At 37.3% G+C, this 19,083-nt stretch overlaps 1 protein-coding gene across 1 annotated transcript in view; it reads left to right on the top strand.

The window, feature by feature from the left end:
- The window catches only part of LOC107725175 (netrin receptor UNC5C-like), a 115,781-nt gene that overhangs the window by 93,553 nt on the left and 3,145 nt on the right, over positions 1-19,083 (top strand). Inside the window, exons 10-16 of the mRNA XM_016534347.1 lie at positions 529-720; positions 7,040-7,396; positions 8,409-8,496; positions 9,818-9,986; positions 11,633-11,866; positions 12,932-13,078; positions 14,368-14,532. Coding sequence (XP_016389833.1) covers positions 529-720; positions 7,040-7,396; positions 8,409-8,496; positions 9,818-9,986; positions 11,633-11,866; positions 12,932-13,078; positions 14,368-14,532 — 1,352 coding nt within the window. The remainder of the gene's footprint in view (positions 1-528; positions 721-7,039; positions 7,397-8,408; positions 8,497-9,817; positions 9,987-11,632; positions 11,867-12,931; positions 13,079-14,367; positions 14,533-19,083) is intronic.

Raw genomic sequence — 19,083 nt, 5'->3', positions numbered from 1 at the left:
TGGAACTAATCTAGCCAATCACAGTGCAGATGGTATAAACACTCTTATCATGCATCTTTATGAACAGAAATGAAAAGCCACAAATTAATCAAATCAACTAACTAGATATAAATTTAACAAATGCATAGACTGTGTATATAATACCACGTTTCATTGTACCGTTTAATTACCTCCAACTCTTTCTGCAGTACTGACAGTCCTTGTTGTCCACGTCTTCCAAGCCATTGTTTTTGCCATATTCTCTTTTGTCGTGGTTTCTTCTTTCTTTCGGATAAAATAACTGCACAGACCAATTGAAGGGCCAGTTGATCGTCCATGCTTGAAGATATGGCCTATAATCGCTGTAATTTAGCTATAACAAGACGGCGACAGATGAGAAGAAATCTTGTTGCGTAGTGTGAGCAACACAGTGATTCGGCTAGTCTTTCAATCATGTAGTGTGAGCTTGCCATTAGAGGGAACATTGTACATAGTATGCAGTATGCAGTAATTCATTCTGACCGTAACCTGTGTTTGTCTGTCGTGCAGCTGCGCCGGGTGGAGATGAGGTAGCGCTGTACGTGGGTATCGTCATGGCGGTGGTCATGTGTCTGATTGTCTCTTCTATCGTGGCACTACTTGTGTACCGCAAAACTCATCGCCGCTTTCACTCTGACATCATCGACTCGTCTGTGCTGAACGGAGGATTCCAGCCTGTCAGCATCAAACAAGCACGCTCAGGTGAGATGCTCAACCTTCATTAGTGGATCACTGTTGAGCTCTGATTGGTTAGAAATATAAAGTTTAAATTTATCAAAAGTGACAGTAAAGACATTTATAATGTTACAGAGCATTCTATTTCTAACAAACACTGTTCTTTGAACTTTCTATTCATCAAAGAATCCTGAAAAAAAAACAGTTTCCACAAAAATATGAAGCAGCACAACTGTTTTCAATAAGAAATGTTTCTTGAGCAGCAATCAGCAGCATATTAGAATGTTTTCTGAAGGATCATGTGACACTGAAAACTGGAGTAATGATGTTGAAAATTCAGCTTTGCATCACAGGAATAAATTATATTTTAAATTATATTCAAATAGAAAACAGTTCTCTTTCATCATCTCGTGTTCGAGATCCAACTATGGGACGGGCATCCGTGCCTGACCTCTGCAGAAGCATCCAATTGCACCAAGTCTGGCTTGACAGACAGGAGCGTGTGCCCAATGGCAGGTAAGAGACCGCCCCTTCACCGCACGCATAAAGTCCCAGCAGATTTTTCTCAGTTTTTTGCCAGCATGTCGCTCTCGAAATCGGCTGCTTATTCTGGGGATAGTTTATCACGGCCACGTGTGGCGCGCTTATCGCCTCTAATGATCTTCACACGTTCTGCATGGTCTGCCTGGGCCTCAAACACGCAGAAGAGGTCTTGGAGAGCCCCGAAAATTGCAGTCATTGCCTTAGGTTGCCTAAAAAGCTCCTGCGGCGCCATCTTAAAGTTGCCGCAACCCAGTGTGTCGAGCTCGGCCTTTCCGATTCAGATGGGGGACACGGCGATGACGACGCGCTACCGGGGGGCTCCCAGGGCGCAACGTCTCTCGACTAGGCCAACCAGCCCAATCCGGCATTCCCCGAAGAGGATATCTTCGCGGGCAACCCCCCGTTCGCAGATGAACCGGCCGGTTCCGGTGATGATGATGACGCGGGCCTTCTCGGGGTCTCAGAGGACGAGGAGGCCATCCCGCCTTCTGACGTGGACGTCTGTGAACAAGCGGCCGCTCGCCTCAAAATTGAGTGGCCGGCTCCACAGAGCGCCACTGACCAGGAGAGGGATATTTATGACGGGAAGCTGCTGGGACCCCCTCCCGGCCCGAGGAAACAACTCTTCCCCATCCTCCCAGCATGTGCGAAGCACATGAGGCATTACTGGAGCGATCCACTTAACCTCAAACACGGTCTTGCGGGCCTCGAGGTTAAGGATATGGTGGTGCTAGGCTTGGGTGATCCCCTCGATCGCCAGGCATCTTAGCACTGTCCAGGGCGGGCTGCTCCCCCCTCCAAAGCCGGTATTGACGAACAAAATTGATCGTTTTTCTGCCTCAGTTCACCAGGCCGCATATAAATCCTCAGCCTTGTCTGTCAGGGCGCTCAACATTTCCTCTCTACTCTCCGCGTACCAGGCAGAGCTTTTGGATGATTTAGGTCAACAGCCTGCTGACACAGGGATCGCCTTCGCCTACTCTGTGGAAAGAGATCCTCACGGTTAATGACCTCGTCCTCCGGAATGCTTGGAATGCCTTAACAGGATGGGGAGCCACTCAAGAGGGCAGAATAGTGAACGGTGTGTGACCGAGCACACTCCACTCAGCCCACATCAATTATTTGGAGCTCCTTACTGTTTGGAAGGCTCTGAAACATTTTCTGCCCCGCATGCAGGGGCATCACATGCTGGTGCATTGCGACAACACCACAGCCGTGGCACATATCAACCGTCAAGGGGGGTTGCGCTCCTCCAAGCTTCATGCTCTAGCTCACAAGCTGTTAGTATGGAGCAGGCAGCACTTTCTGTCGTTACGGGCGACCCATGTCCCGGGCGTTCTGAACAGGGGTGCAGACCTTTTTGTCGAGGGGGAGCCCATTCTACGGAGAATGCCGCCTCCACCCTCAGATAGTGGATCTGCTATGGAAGAGGTTCGGTCGGGCAGCCGTCGAGCTCTTTGCCTCGTGCGAAAACGCCCATTGTCCTATGTTCTTCTCACTACGGGACGAGGACTGGCCCTCCCATGGCCCAATGTGCTGCTCTATGCTTTTTCTCTGCTTGATATCTCCTACTCTGGTCAGGGTGAAAGAACAGAGCCTGACTCTGATTAACAGGATGGGGAGCCACTCAAGAGGGCAGAATAGTGAACGGTGTGTGACCGAGCACACTCCACTCAGCCCACATCAATTATTTGGAGCTCCTTACTGTTTGGAAGGCTCTGAAACATTTTCTGCCCCGCATGCAGGGGCATCACATGCTGGTGCATTGCGACAACACCACAGCCGTGGCACATATCAACCGTCAAGGGGGGTTGCGCTCCTCCAAGCTTCATGCTCTAGCTCACAAGCTGTTAGTATGGAGCAGGCAGCACTTTCTGTCGTTACGGGCGACCCATGTCCCCGAGCCTGACTCTGATTTTGATAACACCCAGGTGGCCCATATCTTCATGGCTGGCAGAGATAGTTCCTCTTCTGTATGCATAGCCATTGCCCCTCCCATTACGCACGGTCCTCCTGTCTCAAGCGAACGGGGAAATATACCATCCGCACCCAGACAGGGTAGCTCTCTTGGCTTGGCCCATGAGAGGGCAAATTTAAACTCATTGGGGCTCCCCCCTCGTGTTGTTGCTACCATGCAGAATGCTAGAGCCTCCTCTACATGCTCCCTTTATGATTGCAAGTGGCGTGTGTTTGAGGAGTGGTGCGAGGGGCGTCAGCTCATATCATATCAGTGCTCAGTCGTTGACATTTTGTTTTTTTTTGCAAGACCTTATCGATGGTGGTAAATCTTTCTCCACTATTAAAGTTTCTTCACTATTAAGGCTATCACTGCATGTCATGTTGGGTTTGATGGCACTATGGTGGGGCAACACCCCCTTATTCGTAGATTAATGAAGAGCGCCTGCCGGTTTCTTCCAGTCACTAGAAGAGCAGCTCCAGGTGCTGGAGGCTTTGTCTCAACAGCCGTTTGAGCCCCTGGGAAATATTCCCCTGAAGCTTCTGTCTTTCAAGACAGCTCTGCTCCGGGCCTTGGCATCAGCCAAACATGTCGAGATGATGAAAGAGAACAATAGGTTACTGTTCGTAACCCCGGTTCTCTGAAACATTGAGTGGAGAGATCCACCAAGTTTACCCCACTTGCTGCACAAGAAGCGAATATGCTCATTGAGGCAAGGTAGCGGGTGCTGGGACTTTATGCGCTTGGTCAAGGAGCGGTCCCTTACCTGCCATTGGGCACGGGCTCATGTCTGTCAAGCCAGACTTGGTGCAATTGGATGCTTCTGCAGAGGTCAGGCACGGATGCCCTTCCCACAGGTGGATCTCTCCACTCGATGTTTCAGAGAACCAGGGTTACTAACAGTAACCTATTGTTATTTTAAATTGTAATAAAATTGTATAATATTACTGTTTTTACTGTACTTTTGATCAAATAAATGTAGCCTTGGTGAGCAGAAGAAATGTATGTGTGTACTGTACATAGATAAACCATACATGTTTATTATATAGAATTTGGAACTTAGATTTCTGAATTATTGGCAGACTTAATTTCTTCTGCAAAATGCAGTATATTACAATGAGTGTCAATTGAGTTAATTTTCATTTGGACCTCAACGTTATTAAAAATATCTTCTTTTGTGTTTTGCAGAGGGAAAAAAGTCATACAAGTTTGTAATGAAATGAAGGTGACAAAGTGATGACAAAATATTAATTTTGTGTGAAATTTCCCTTTAATAACAAATGTAACCAATTTTGAACATCTGTGTCTTTTTGTCATATTGCTGTTTTTACCAGATTGAAAGAGATTTTAGGCATTGTAATCATGCAAGTCACTATAACGCACATCCTGGAGTGGATTATTGCTTTGGTAAAACATTCAAACGCGCTATTCAGACACAATCTCTCTTACTGCGGCTCTCAGTCAATGCAACAGTTTCAGAGAGGAGCTGTGGGAGTGTGTGTGTGTGTGTGTCACCGTAAGACACAAGAATGATTAAAATTCCAATCAAGTGGTGAACTGAGTGGAAGGCAGTGTTCCGGTGTTAAATTGTGAGGTGTGTGTGAGAGAGATTCAGGTGACATTTCATCTGAGGATCATTAGAAAGCCTGTCACTCTCCCACCTGAACAGGTTATCATTAATGAAGAATTGTCGTTCCGCTCGCTCTCGTATTGTCTCGCTTTTCCCCTCATTTTCCCGCTCGTTTTCTCTTTAATTAAACATGAAGCGGGCTGTAGGTGTAAATGGCACCCTGTCAGGGTGAAAGCACCGTGTGGAGACGCTGCGGAGGATGTCGGTGAATGAGTTGATAAATACAGGATGTTGTGATGGTAAAAGCGAGACATTCACATCCGTCAGTTTTGCTCTGGTGAAGATCTCTCCTGAGTTTGGACACGTTTACTTCGACAGGTGTGATGCAATGCAGTGCGGTTTACACTTTCTCAACGATCGCTGCGTGATGAATGACTTGTGTCAGGAGTGTGAGTGCTCATGGTGAGTAATGCTCACACCTGAGTAACCGGAGAGAGAAAGAGAGCTGATGTGCGAAGTGACAATCCTCTGTTTAGTCACTGTGGGAAGCTGAATGTTAATGAGCAATCAGTATGGAGATTACCAGCCGCTGGCTGTAAGAGTCCTTTACAAGCTCTCTCACACACACACACAAACACGGTGATTTCATTTCAAAATAGCACACAACAGAAATACATACAAGGAATAGGTCAGCTAAAAAAGTCATTTACCCACCATCATGCCGTTCCAAACCCCTATGACTTTCTGGAGCACAAATCAAGCAGCTCTGTTACATGCAATGAAAGTGTTTATTAGCTTTGTTTACATCTAAATTATGCCAAATTATGCATATTGATCTCACGTGTTTAAAAATTGTCACTTGTATGGAAATTTAATACAAAATAGAAATTCAAATGGAAATTGTAGCCACTGTAGCTGGCTTTTTTTCTATAATGTAGCTAATGAATTATTTGTGGTTTAGAGTGTGTGATGAGATGCTCTGATGAAATTGGTTATTTCATACTTCAAATTATGGAAGCTTGTCTACACCACGGGATAAAAAAATATAAAAGGTAATCTCACAATTCTGACTTTTTTTATAAAGTCAGAATTGCAAGATATAAAGTGAGAATGGTGAGATATAAATGTGCAATTCTGAGAAGTAAAGTAGGAATTGTGAAACTCGCAATTGCAAGATAAAGTAAAATTGTGAGTTAAAAAGTTACAATTACCTTTTTATAATTTTTTATTCCGTGGCGGAAACAAAAAACATAATTGCAAGGATGTAAACTCAGAATTCATAAACAAAAACTCAGAATTGCAAAATATAAAAAAAAGTTTAAATTCTTATCCCATTGCAGAAACAAACTAAAAAAAAAAAAAAGTACGCTGATTTAAATATTTGAGAGCTTTAGCAAAGGGAGAACATTTTCAGTAAATAATGTCTTAATATGTGTTTTTGTTCCTCTCAGAAAGTTATCATGTGACTTTTAATATAGCACATACAGAGTTTATTGTGCTTTTATGCTGAGTTTTCGGGGGGGGGGGGGGTTTACCTTTATTGTATTCAACAACTCCAGACAATCAGATAACTGTCAAAAACTAATAAAAAATATGTATAAATATGTCAAATATGTTTATGTGAGGTTTTAAAGTCATTGTGGTTTTGCATAAACACTAGTTTGGGGTCAGTAAGATGACAAAAGATTTCTATTTCTTATAAACGCTGTTCTTTTGAAACTTCCTATTCATCAATGAATCCTGAAAAAAATGTATCACGGTTTCCACAAAAATATGAAGCAGCACAACTGTTTTCAGCATTGATAATAATAAAAAATGTTTCTTGAGCAGCAAATCAGCATATTAGAATGATTTCTGAAGGATCATGTGACACTGAAGAAGGAAGTAATGATGCTGAAAATTAAGCTTTACATCACTGGAATAAATTACACATTACAATATTTACAAATAAAAAACACTTATTTGAAATTTTAATAATATTTCACAATATTACTGTTTTTACTGTATTTTTAATCAAATAAATACAGCTTTGGTGAGCAGTAGAGACTTAAGAGAGAAAAATATTGAAAAATCTTACTGACCCCAAACCGTACTGTATGATATCATACGAAAAATACAATTAATTTATGAGAAAAGCCAGAGCTGGAAATGATATCAGAAGACAAACGAAATACTGAAATTCGATTTTAAAATTCAATTTAATAGATTTTTTAAATCTATTGATCTACAAGTGTTATTAGTGATATTTAATAGTAATTTCATGTGTGTGTTTGCAGCGGATTTGCTGGCCGCAACCCCTGATCTGTCCACAGCGGCGGTGCTGTATCGCGGTCCAGTATATGCCCTCCACGACATCTCAGACAAAATCCCCATGACCAGCTCCCCTCTGCTGGAGCCGCTGCCGCTTCCCAACCTCAAGATCAAAGTCTACAACTTCTCTGGCACAGTGACCCCTCAGGAGGACGTGACCTCTGACCTCTCTGCCACCCTGTCCCCCAAAGTCACACACTCTCTTCTGGAAAGCGACCCCATGACCCCACGCAACCAGACGCTGGCACGCGCACGGGACCCCACGTGTACGGCGTTAGGGTCGTTTAACACGCTGGGAGGTCATTTGATCATACCCAACTCAGGTAAGAACAGACACACACACACACACACACCATCCCCCCCTTATTTATGTATGATTTATGATGCACAATCACACTCTGGTCCTTGCCGAGTGTCCAACATATTTACGAATCGCCGTGTGATATAATTTATGATGATTAATTGATTGTGTTGATAGTCCTTCATTAGTCTAATTAAGGTGTATGGCTGTAACGGGTTCCAGTAAGATGTGATGGAAATGTCACATTCACAATCTCACATTCGTGTGATGAGGATGAACACCTTCAGTGACAGTGATAAATGAATCCAGAGGACGGCAGCTAGTAATCCACTTTATGAACTGAAGAATCGACTCATAACACTCCACTGACATTATATGAATCACCATCTAGCTATCTATCTATCTATCTATCTATCTATCTATCTGTCTGTCTGTCTGTCTGTCTATCGTTCTATTGCTCTATCTATCATACTGTTGTTCTGGCATTCTATTTATCATTCTATAATTTTATCTATCTATCTATCTATCTATCTATCGTTCTATCGTTCTATCTATAGTACTGTTGTTCTGGCATTCTATTCATCATTCTATCATTTTATCTATCCATCCATCTTCCATCCATCCATCCATCGTTCTATCTATCATTCTATCATTCTCCTTTTCTATATATTGTTCTGTCTGTCATTCTATATATTGTTGTCTTTTTCATTCTGGTATTCTATTTTTCATTCTTTCTATCATGAAAGTGCATTCATCTGAATTCTGAGTCTGAGTCCTAATTAGCCACTACTTGTAATGGCATCACTTTTTTCATGTTGTGCCGAGTGGCCCCGCCTTCAGTACAGTCTCATTGGTCCAAAATCCTGCTCCATATTGCGTATTAAACATTAAGTATGTTCTGGTTGGCTGTGATTTTGTTGCTTCACAACATTTTTGTTTTCAGTAAGGACAGACAAATCAAGTTGATGCTTGAAACTAGTCAGCACGAGGTGTGCGGTTTCTCTCTGAATCAGTCTCTCTGTAATGTGTTTCAGGTGTGAGTTTGTTGGTTCCAGCTGGTGCGATTCCTCAAGGTCGCGTCTATGAGATGTTTGTGACTGTACAAAGGACAGAGAGCATGAGGTAAAAAAAACCCCAAAAAAACACACACAACACACAGCCCAAACATAAGCAAGTCATTTTGTAGTTGAATGCTAAAACACATATGAAACACACATAAAAATATGAGTAATCAAGTACTTGAGGGAAAAAAGCAAGTTAAAAGTAATGAATATGATAGGGGGGGGGGAAGCTAACTTCAGCAACCTATCCAGCTCTGCATAAACAATATGCATGAATAAAAATGTCAATGAAACAATTTAAAAATTAATTTACATTCTGCTGGAGCAGCATAGAAAAGCAATTGTTTTTACCAATGTAAATTTAGGTACTATGTACTTTTAAAGTACTAATATGTACCATTTAGTTACTAATATGTACTTTAAAGTACTAATAGGTATGTTTAAGGTACTATTATGTACTTTAGGGGTAAATAAGATACAAAGATGTACTTAGCTTTTGTAATTCAAAGTACTGCCCCAGTGACAGCACCTTTTGTACCTTTTTTCTGAGAATGTTGAAATGTAGAGCACAGGATGTTTGTTCTTCATAAATATTTATAATAAAATTCATATCAAATGTTTTATTGTTCAACTTGATGTAATTGATTATTAACTTGAAAATTTCAAACAGTTCTGGTTCATTGTGTGTGTTACTGTAGCATCTGCAGTGATTTCAGAGAGAACAGAAGCTGAAAACGGAAAAGTAGGCAAAAATCTTAAAGGGATAGTTCACCCCAAAATGAAAATTTTGTCATCATTTATCATTTGCCCTCAAGTTGTTCCAGACTTGTATGAGTTTCTTTCTTGTGTGGAACACAAAAGAAGATATTTTGAAGAATGTTGGTAACCAAACAGTTGCTGGTTGCCATTGACTTGTAATTGATTATAATTAAAAATGGCGCCGCGGATGGCAGCCATGGTTTGTCGCTACTTGGTACTTGTACTTTTTTTGTTTGTTTGTCCTGTTTTAAGCAATTTTTTCCCGATCAGCTTTACTAGGAATATGCATGCATGTATGTATGTATGTATGTACCAGGAGCACCTTAAAAAAAAAAAAACACAACAAATTCCTCGTGTGTTTGCACACACCTGGCGAATAAAGCTAATTCTGATTCTGATTCTGATTCTGATTCTTATTCTGACTTCCATAGTAGGGGAAAAAATACAGTGGAAGTCAATGGCTGCCGTCAGCTGTTTGGTTACCAGCATTCTTCAAAATATCTTCTTTTGTGTCCAACACAAGAAAGAAACTCATACAAGTTTGGAACAACTTGAGGGTGAGTAGATGACAGAATTTAAATCGTTGAGTGAACTATACCTTTAAATGTGTCTGTCTCTATCAGGCCAGCGGTCAGTGACGGGGAGGCCGTGCTCAGCACTGTGGTCAGCTGCGGTCCCGCGGGCGCCCTGTTGACCCGTCCCGTCATCCTCACTCTCCACCACTGCGCACACGCCCACTCTGACGACTGGCAAATCATCCTCAAGAGCCACACGCAGCAGGACCAATGGGAGGTGAGGAATTTAAATACGGCCGATCGGGACAGCCTGTGGCTGAATGAAAGAATGGCAGCGAGAGGAATCAGGTCAGGGAAACTCTGGAGATGAGCCGCTCCATTTCAATAAACTACTTATCCTGCAGAGAGAGGGAAACATGACTGGAAAATAAATGTAACTATCAGTGAAGGCAGGCAGGGTAAATTGGCCTGCTGTGCATGGCAGGGTTCTACAAATAGACAACACAAAATTCAATTATTGCAAGAGTGGAGCGGGAAAAAGGATGGGGCGTATTTATCAGGACGAATCTGCTTCCTTTATCAGGGCCAGGATTCCCTCAGACACACACTCGCATTGTGTGTGTGTGTGTGTGTGTGTGTGTGCAGGAGAGACCAAATGTCCTGAAGAACCTGCTTGTGGGGGTTTTGTCTGTGAAGAATGTGGCGAAATCATTAGCTGTTATAGAAGTGGTAGGAGGTGGTGGAGGATTCATTTTGAGAATTGAAAGTTTTGAAGAGATTACGTGTGTCTGGAGCGCTGTTGATCTTGTTGTGGAAGTATGAAGATTTGGCAGTATGGACTTCGGCAGAGAAAGATGAAAGCAAAGACTGATACATACTCAGGTCTGACGGATCTTTTGATTTGCACCATTTTCTCTCTGCTGCCCTGAGTTTGGTCCGATGTTCTTTATATGCTTTATATGCTTTATATATCTCATAAAGCCTGTCAAAACCATGCCCGGGTCATATTTCACTCCAAAATCAAAAGAAGAAATAAGAAATTAGTTTTTTCAAGTTATTAGCACTTTTAAAAGTGTTTGCATTTTGATGATATTTTTTATGATAAGTAAGTACAACCCTCACACAAAAAATACTGTAACCAAAGAAATGTATCATATAATATTTGTATAATTTGATCAGTATTTTTTACATTCAATATCAATCACAATATCAATTTTACAATTACATCTTTGCAATATTGGTTGTACTGCCTTTTATTTATTTAGATAAAAAAAAAAACATTCAATTAAAAGGATTTTTACAGTAATTTTTTTGAGAATATTCATTAAGAATAATGTGAATGTTTTTTTTTTTTTATAAAATGATGTCATAAATGCTAGAATTGGTTTATTTAAAAATGTTTATATACATTTAAAAATGTATAATTAATTCATAAATATATAAAATAGATTATATTTAAATTGCAAATATATACATATTTCATTTATTTATTAATAAATGTTTTCTGTGTTTTTCCTAGGAAGCACTTTTTTCTGTATGGGCTAAGAAAACAATTAATGATCATTTATAATTTAATAAAATTATGTGATTTTAATAAAAATTATTTGTATTTTTTTTTGTATTATTAGATTTTTTATTATTTGATTTTATTATTATTTGTTTGTCAATTGTCTGTGTTATTCTTTGTATTTGTTACTTATATGTATATCACTGCAGTTTTAAAATCCTACAAAAATTTCCTTGGAAAAGGGCAAAGTAAAGTATAACTTAAAAATAATAAAATTAATAATGAAAAATGAATAATAATTTAAGTTCCACAAGATTGTAAATATATATTCAGGTTTGTATGTGTGTGAGATCACACTGTAACCTGTACCTGTCGTGATGAGATGCTCATGTAAATAATGTGTGTTTTGTGTGCAGGACGTGGTCGTGGTTGGAGAGGAGAACTTCACTACTTCCTGTTACGTTCAGCTGGGGGAGGAGGCGTGTCACATCCTGACCGAGACTCTCGGATCCTACTGTCTGATTGGCCAGAGCGCCTGTCCGTCAGCGGCTAAACGAATTAAGCTGGCCGTGTTTGGTCCTGTAGTCACAGCAGGTCTAGACTATCACATCAGAGTGTACTGCCTTGACGACACGCAGGACACGCTCAAAGTGCGTAACAGCTGACCAATGTGGCTTTCAAGCCCACTTAAAGTGTAACCCAAGGTTTCTTGCACCAAAAATAATGAATTTAGTTTTTCTTGATCCTTTTGCACCCTCTCTGACAGCGGTCTCTGCTGCTTATTTATTTTTTATTTTTTTACTTCTATATTGTTCTGTATGTAAATCAGCACTGTTATGATTGGCTAACTGTAATTTTGGTTAAGTAATGTCAGGGACTAGATCTAACTGAAGAATGACTCTTAATGAGTTTGCTTAATAAATTACATTTGAATGAAAATGTGTTTTTTAATATTAATATGTTTAAATTATTTTAATCTACATTAATATTTTAATTAAAATGATTAAATAATTTAATATACAATTTTATGATTACTATGGTTTTATATAATTTATTATTATTATTTTTATTGTTGTTATTATATAAATAAAATTTTTAATGTGATTATTTAAATATATTTTTTATAAACTTTGTTTTACTTTAATATTTGAATTTAATTGATTTAGTAATTTAATATAATAAAACAATTAAAATTATGTAATATTACTTAATTTGTATATAATTTCTTCTTATTATTATTATTATTAGATATTCTTAAATTCATTTATTTTAAAATGTTAATTTCAATGATTCAGTGATTTAATATATTGCAGTACAACATTTCATATAGTCATTTAAAATCACTTAATATCACAGAATTTTATTATTAGATATTCTTAATTTAATTTATTTTAATATTTTAATTTCAATGATTCAGTGATTTAATATATTGCAGTACAACATTTCATATAGTCATTTAAAATCACTTAATATCACAGAATTTTATTATTATTATTATTATTATTATTATTATTATTATCTAAGCTCTGTACTGTATGTAAATGAGTTCTGGGGAAAAACTTGTGAATGTTAAAGTTTGCACCAAACTCTTATTTTAAAAGATAATAAGAGCCATTTGAAATGACTATATGTGCAGTGAATATATGTTTTTTGTTGTATATGATTGTATCATAAATGGTGCAGCACAGTTGACTGTTATGTGTTTGTGTGGACAGGAGGTGCTGCAGATAGAAAAACAGATCGGTGGGAAACTGCTGGATGAACCAAAGTCTCTGATCTTCAGTTACAGCAAGCACAACTTGAGACTGTCAATACATGACATTCACTCGCAGTGGAAGAGCAAACTACTCACCAAATACCAGGTAAAGACAAAACTGAAATGATTTGAAGCATGTAAATGTTTTGAGTTATCGCGATATTCTTAACGTCAAGGCAAGCATTTTTTATTTATAGAGCGCATTTAAACACGTATATACTAAGGTGCTGCACATGGAAACAGCACAGTATGATTCAATAAGATACACCAAAGACAAAAAACTGAACACAGAAATCTGAAGAAAGGCCAGTGAATACAGATGAGTCTTCAGACAGAGAGGGAGAAGATCTCAGGTCCTGTGGCGGGTTAATACATAACCTTGGGTCAGCGATAGAAAAAGTCCATTTAAACTTTAACCGAGAGCGTGGTGTACAGTAGACAGAAACCATTTACAGCTTAAATCATGCATTGAACAACAATCAATTCTGTTTCCTTGTAAATAATTGTGGCAGCATTCATAGTGTATTATAATGTTCAATGTTAATGTTTTTTATTATTAATGTTATAAAATGTATCCAAACATAAATATTAATATTCGATAATTATATTTATTTGTTTTAATAGTTTAAGTGATTTAATAATTGTATATAACAATTTCATAATATAATATGACTTAATTTGTATGTAATTTTATTATTAATAAATATATGCAGAGTTGTATGTTAATATTTTAAATGATTTTAATAAGTTATGCAATTTAGTATAACATTTCAAATAAAGTGATTTAATATAACTAAATTGTATATATTTGGTATATTTTATAGTATTATTATTAATATTAATATTAATCAATATTAATAGTTTATATTTTTATTATTTCAATTCAATATATTTGATTTGAATTTAATATAATGTCAAATGCAATATAATATAATATGACTGACTTTGTATAATTTATTACATGTATACAGACTTGAATATTAATATTTGTCATTTTAAATTTATTTTAATATTTTAAGGGATTAAGTCATTTAATATAATATAAAAATAATATAAAGTATTTTAATATTGCTTATTTTTATATTATTTATTATTATTAAATATATACAACCTTCAATATTAATATTTGTTCATTTTAAAATGTTAATATTTTAATTTAAATGAGTAATTTAATATAACATTTAATTTAAGATTATTTAATATTACTTATTTTTTGTCATGTAGTAGTAGTAGTAGTACTTTTGTTTATTTGTTACAAATATACAGACTGCACTGTTAATATTTGAAATTATTTGTATTTATTTTAATATTTGTGATTAAGTAACGTAATATGTTATTCTTATTCTGAATTCTGAACAGACGTCAGGTAAAGTGTCTGTCTGTGTGTCCGTGCAGGAGCTGTCTTTCTCTCAGGTGTGGAGTGGATCGGTGCGTCGGCTGCATTGCTCCTTTGCTCTGGAGCGTCAGAGCGTGAGCGTGTGTGAGCTGTGCTGTAAGCTGTGCGTCAGACAGGTGGAGGGAGAAGGGCAGATCTTCCAGCTCTACACCACCCTGAGCGAGGTACAGTAACACGTCCTCTGCTGTCCCGCTCGGACGTCTTTAGGTCCTTGATGTTATCACAAACTCATCTGTTATGCTGTTATGCCTCGATTCCTCTTGCAGGTAATGAATTCCATCTCCCAATTTATTTCCGTCACTCTTTTATATTATTTCCAAGCTTGTTGCAATGCAGTCTGGAATAGGGTGACCAGACGTCCCCGTACAGCAGGTTCAAAACTAATACATTGCAAAAAAATCCATCCATACAGTAACCCGCTGGTTATCAGAGCAATCGTGTAGTGATTATTTTCAAAAAACAGAGGGCGCCGCGAGCTACGCTGATGACTTGGTCGCACACACTACTTTAGCTATGAAGAATATAACTTGGATGAGAGCAGAGCGCTATTATAATCGATTATCAAAAAAATGTTATGCTTTCAAGCCAGTTACATACTAACTATTCATGTTAAAGGGGTCATATGACATTGCTAAAAAAACATTATTTTGTGTATTTGGTGTAATGCAATGTGTTTACGCGGTTTAAGGTTCAAAAAACACATTATTTTCCACATACTGTATATTATTGTTGCTCTTCTATGCCCCGCCTTTCTGAAACGCGTCGATTTTTACAAAGCTCATCGGTCTGAAAAGCGAGGTGTGCTCTGATTGGCCAGCGCAACAATACTACAGCGAGAATAAAAGTTACGCCTTCTTTCTTTGCATATACATTTGTGCGGTGTTATGCAAATCTTCCCACACAGTGACGTAGACATGTGGGGGCGTGTTTAAACGAGGAGTTTTAGGAGGGCGTGGCTGAGCGCTCACTTTTATAAAGAATATCTCTTTGGGTTTGAGACTTTAATCCTTGTGACTTTGCGGATCTTCTGTATGCACGAACAGCTTTTAACACACCAAAGACAAAGGAAAACATGAAATCACATCATATGACTGTAAATTTAAATTTAAATTAAATTAAAAGTAATAATGTTTTAACAACTGAGCTTGAATTGGGTGTGGATTGTTTTGTCGACAATTTTAAACATCCCCAAAATAAGATGAAAACCAGGGACATTATCTAGTTCAGTGGTCAAAGTATCATTGAAATCGCATTTGTGATTGTCTATGAATTAAAAACTGGGGGCAATATGTTTTTGTATGTCTTTGTTTTTTAAATGTTGTTGGTTCCATATACTTATATTATAATTATTAATTATAATGTTGTTTGAGGATGAAACTGACCCTATTTTTAAAAATATTTTTAAAATTCACCAAACATCACACACTATGAGAAACAGCAAAGAGTAACTATTGCAAATAGCTACAGATCAAAATTATGACTTTACAAAAACAAAATAAATATGAGAACCTATGATAAATAAAACTGTACTTAGCAAATATTTGTACTTTTTTTTTTACAGTATTTAACATTTTCATTTTCACAAACCGAGTATAGGCTACACTAAATACAACTTTTCAAATGTTGTATTATGTTTATACTTTTGGAAATGTATCTTTACTATAATTCCTAATTATGCTTATTTTTCATTTTAGGCTCATTTTGAAAATAAAACTGCAACATAATTATTTTGCATTTTTATGAGCCTAAAATGCAAAATAGTCAACCTAATTAAGCCTAATTAAAGAAAGTAAGAGTAATTTCCAAGCACAAAAAAAGAAGAAGAAGAAAGAAAAAAAAAAGGAAAAGTTACAAAAGTTGTAATGGCTGTATACAGCATAATCAGTGAATATATTAAATGCAATTACAAACAGGAATTGTTACAAATATCTGTCAAATAGAGTTTTATTTTTAGAAAATATTTTGTTATAATATAACTGCTTGCTATTTACCATGATTACTATTAACTATTTTCATAGTGTATGGTGAATGCTTCAGCAGAAATATACAGAAATTGAAGTTATCAAACACTGAATTATAGATTAAATATAGATGAATCCTTAAAGCTATAAAAAATAATTTTTTCCTCTTTTTTTTTCTTTGTCCTTTGATTAATAGACATCACAGCAGCTGGTTGTTAGGTTATTTTGGCTGTTATGTTTTAAGAGCTACCTCTACTGAACGTGACATGGATCTGACACGCATCATATTTTCTCTCAACTCTTTTTACCTTTTCTGACCCACTTCAGGTCTTAAAGTCTCTATTAATGAGCTGACGAGTTAAATCGCGTGTGTTAGATAAGTGAGACCGTGCTGGGCTGCCCCAGGACAGTTTTGAAAACCATTTCAAAGACATGTTCTTAAATGGACTTCATATAAAATACATTACATGCATGCACAGTTTTAAGGCAGCTTTAATCGCCTTTTTGGTAACTTCATGACTTAACTGACCACGGCATTGCATGCACGTAGTTTATTTCACGTTTTGATATGAAAGGATACAAGCTACAGCCCGCGCCGGCGCCTTTGTGTGTGCAATTGAAGAGCACGCTCTGCGAGCGTTTGACTCGCGCCTGGCGCTGAAGTGAAGTGGAGCACGCGTCTGAAATGTCTCCCATTCTCAGTTGTTCTGCGACTGAATAAATGCACTTCTTGTCATGAGAAAAATTGACAGAAGCAGCAGTTGTGAGTGGGGTGGCCAACCCTAGCCCCGCCCCTGCGTTAATTGCATTAAATATTTTTAACGTGTTAAACTGAAAAAATTAATCGCCTGTGTTAACGCGCTAATTTTGACACCACTAATATATATATATATATATATATATATATTGTCTTTTAAAGTTATTTTAGCATTTTTTGCAGTGTTATTTTAGTATTATTTTTACTCAATTGTAGTATTTATTAATATTTTGACATTTTTATTATATATTTTAAGTTTTCATATTAATTTTAGGTTAAGTTTTAGTAATATTGTTTTATATTTCTATTTAGCTTTCATTTATTTTTTATTTCAGTTTTAGTTTTAATAATTAAATAACTTATTAAAAATAACATTTTTAATTTTCATAGTATTTACACTTTATTTTATTTTAGCTTTATTTCAATTAATGCAAATTATTTTTAATTTTTCATTATTATCACTTTTTGTTAACATTAACAACACTGATTCTGGGTGGTTGCTAAGGTGTTGAGGGTGGTTGCTATGGGTGGTTGCTAGGGTGTTATGTGTGGTTGCTAAGGTGTTGAGGTAGGTTGCTAGGGTGTTTTTAAGTTTACGTTTTAATTTTGAGTCAACATTACTAAAACTGGTAATGTTGTTTTGTGCTTTTCCTTAAAAGTCTTCTGCTCACCAAGACTGCATTTATTGGTTCAAAAATTGTACAATTTCAAATAGCTGTTTTCCATTGTAATATTTTTCAAAATGTAAATGATTTTTGTGATTCAAAGCTGAATTTTCAGCATCATTACTCCAGTCTTCAGTGTCACAAGATCCTTCAGAAATCATTCTAATAATATGCTGATTTGCAGCTCAAGAAACATTTCTCATTATTATCATTGTTGAAACCAGTTAATATTTTTGCGAAAACCATGATACACTTTTTTTTGTTCAGGATTCTTTAACTGTATTTATTTGTAATATAATCTTTTGTAACATTATAAAGTGTTACAAAACAACTTCAGATTTTTTAAAGTCGACAATTATGTGATGAAAGTCGAGATGACGTCATTAATGAACAAATAAGCCTGAACCTTGAGCTGAGACTCGAATACCTTGAGCACAGCTATAGCATATGACACAGTGCTGGCCACACGGCTATTGCTCCTATAACAGCTCACTTTTATCAGTTCTTTTGTCTTTATTCGTTATTATTTCTCACAGATTTTCTGCTCGTTCTAAATCAGATACAGATAAAGTAGCACCGTAAAGACTGCATTTATACAGTATGAATGCATTAGTGAGAGAGCGATTGTGTGTGTGAATCCTGTTGCGCCCTCTATAGGACCAGCGACTAGTCAACGTCGAGCTTAAAGGGATACTCCACCCCAAATTAAAAATTTTGTCATTAGTCACTTACCCCCACGTCGTTCCAAACCCCTAAAAGCTTTGTTCGTCTTCGGAACACAATTTAAGATATTTTGGATGAAAACCGGGAGGCTTGTGACTGTCCCATTGACTGCCAAGTAAATTACACTGTCAGGGTCCAGAAAAGTATGAAAGACATCGTCAGAATAGTCCATCTGCCATCAGTGGTTCAACCGTAACGTTATGAAGCGACGAGAATACAGTGTTATTTACTTGGCAGTCAATGGGACAGTCACAAGCCTCCCGGTTTTCATCCAAAATATCTTAAATTATGTTCCGAAGACGAACAAAGCTTTTACGGGTTTGGAACGACATGGGGGTAAGTGATTAATGACAAAATTTTCATTTTGGGGTGGAGTAACCCTTTAAAGCGTCACAGCAGAGCATTGAAGTCGACTAGTCTATGCAACCCCTACTTTACTGTCACTTTTAAACAATTTCATGCATCATTTGAATTTTGTGTTTTGTGGGAAATTTTATATTCTGTGTCACTCAAATGCAAAACAGCTGTACTTATTTCACATTCCCTGCTTCTGTTCTTATAGATGTACAAAAGCAGAAGCTTTTATTTGGTGCTGTTGCTTTTTACGAA

Source organism: Sinocyclocheilus rhinocerous, unplaced genomic scaffold (genome assembly GCF_001515625.1).
Source record: "Sinocyclocheilus rhinocerous isolate Xijiao unplaced genomic scaffold, SAMN03320098_v1.1 scaffold516, whole genome shotgun sequence".
NCBI lineage: Eukaryota > Metazoa > Chordata > Actinopteri > Cypriniformes > Cyprinidae > Sinocyclocheilus > Sinocyclocheilus rhinocerous.
Note: the sequence above shows the minus strand (reverse complement) of the source record. Positions and strands in the feature narration are given on the sequence as shown.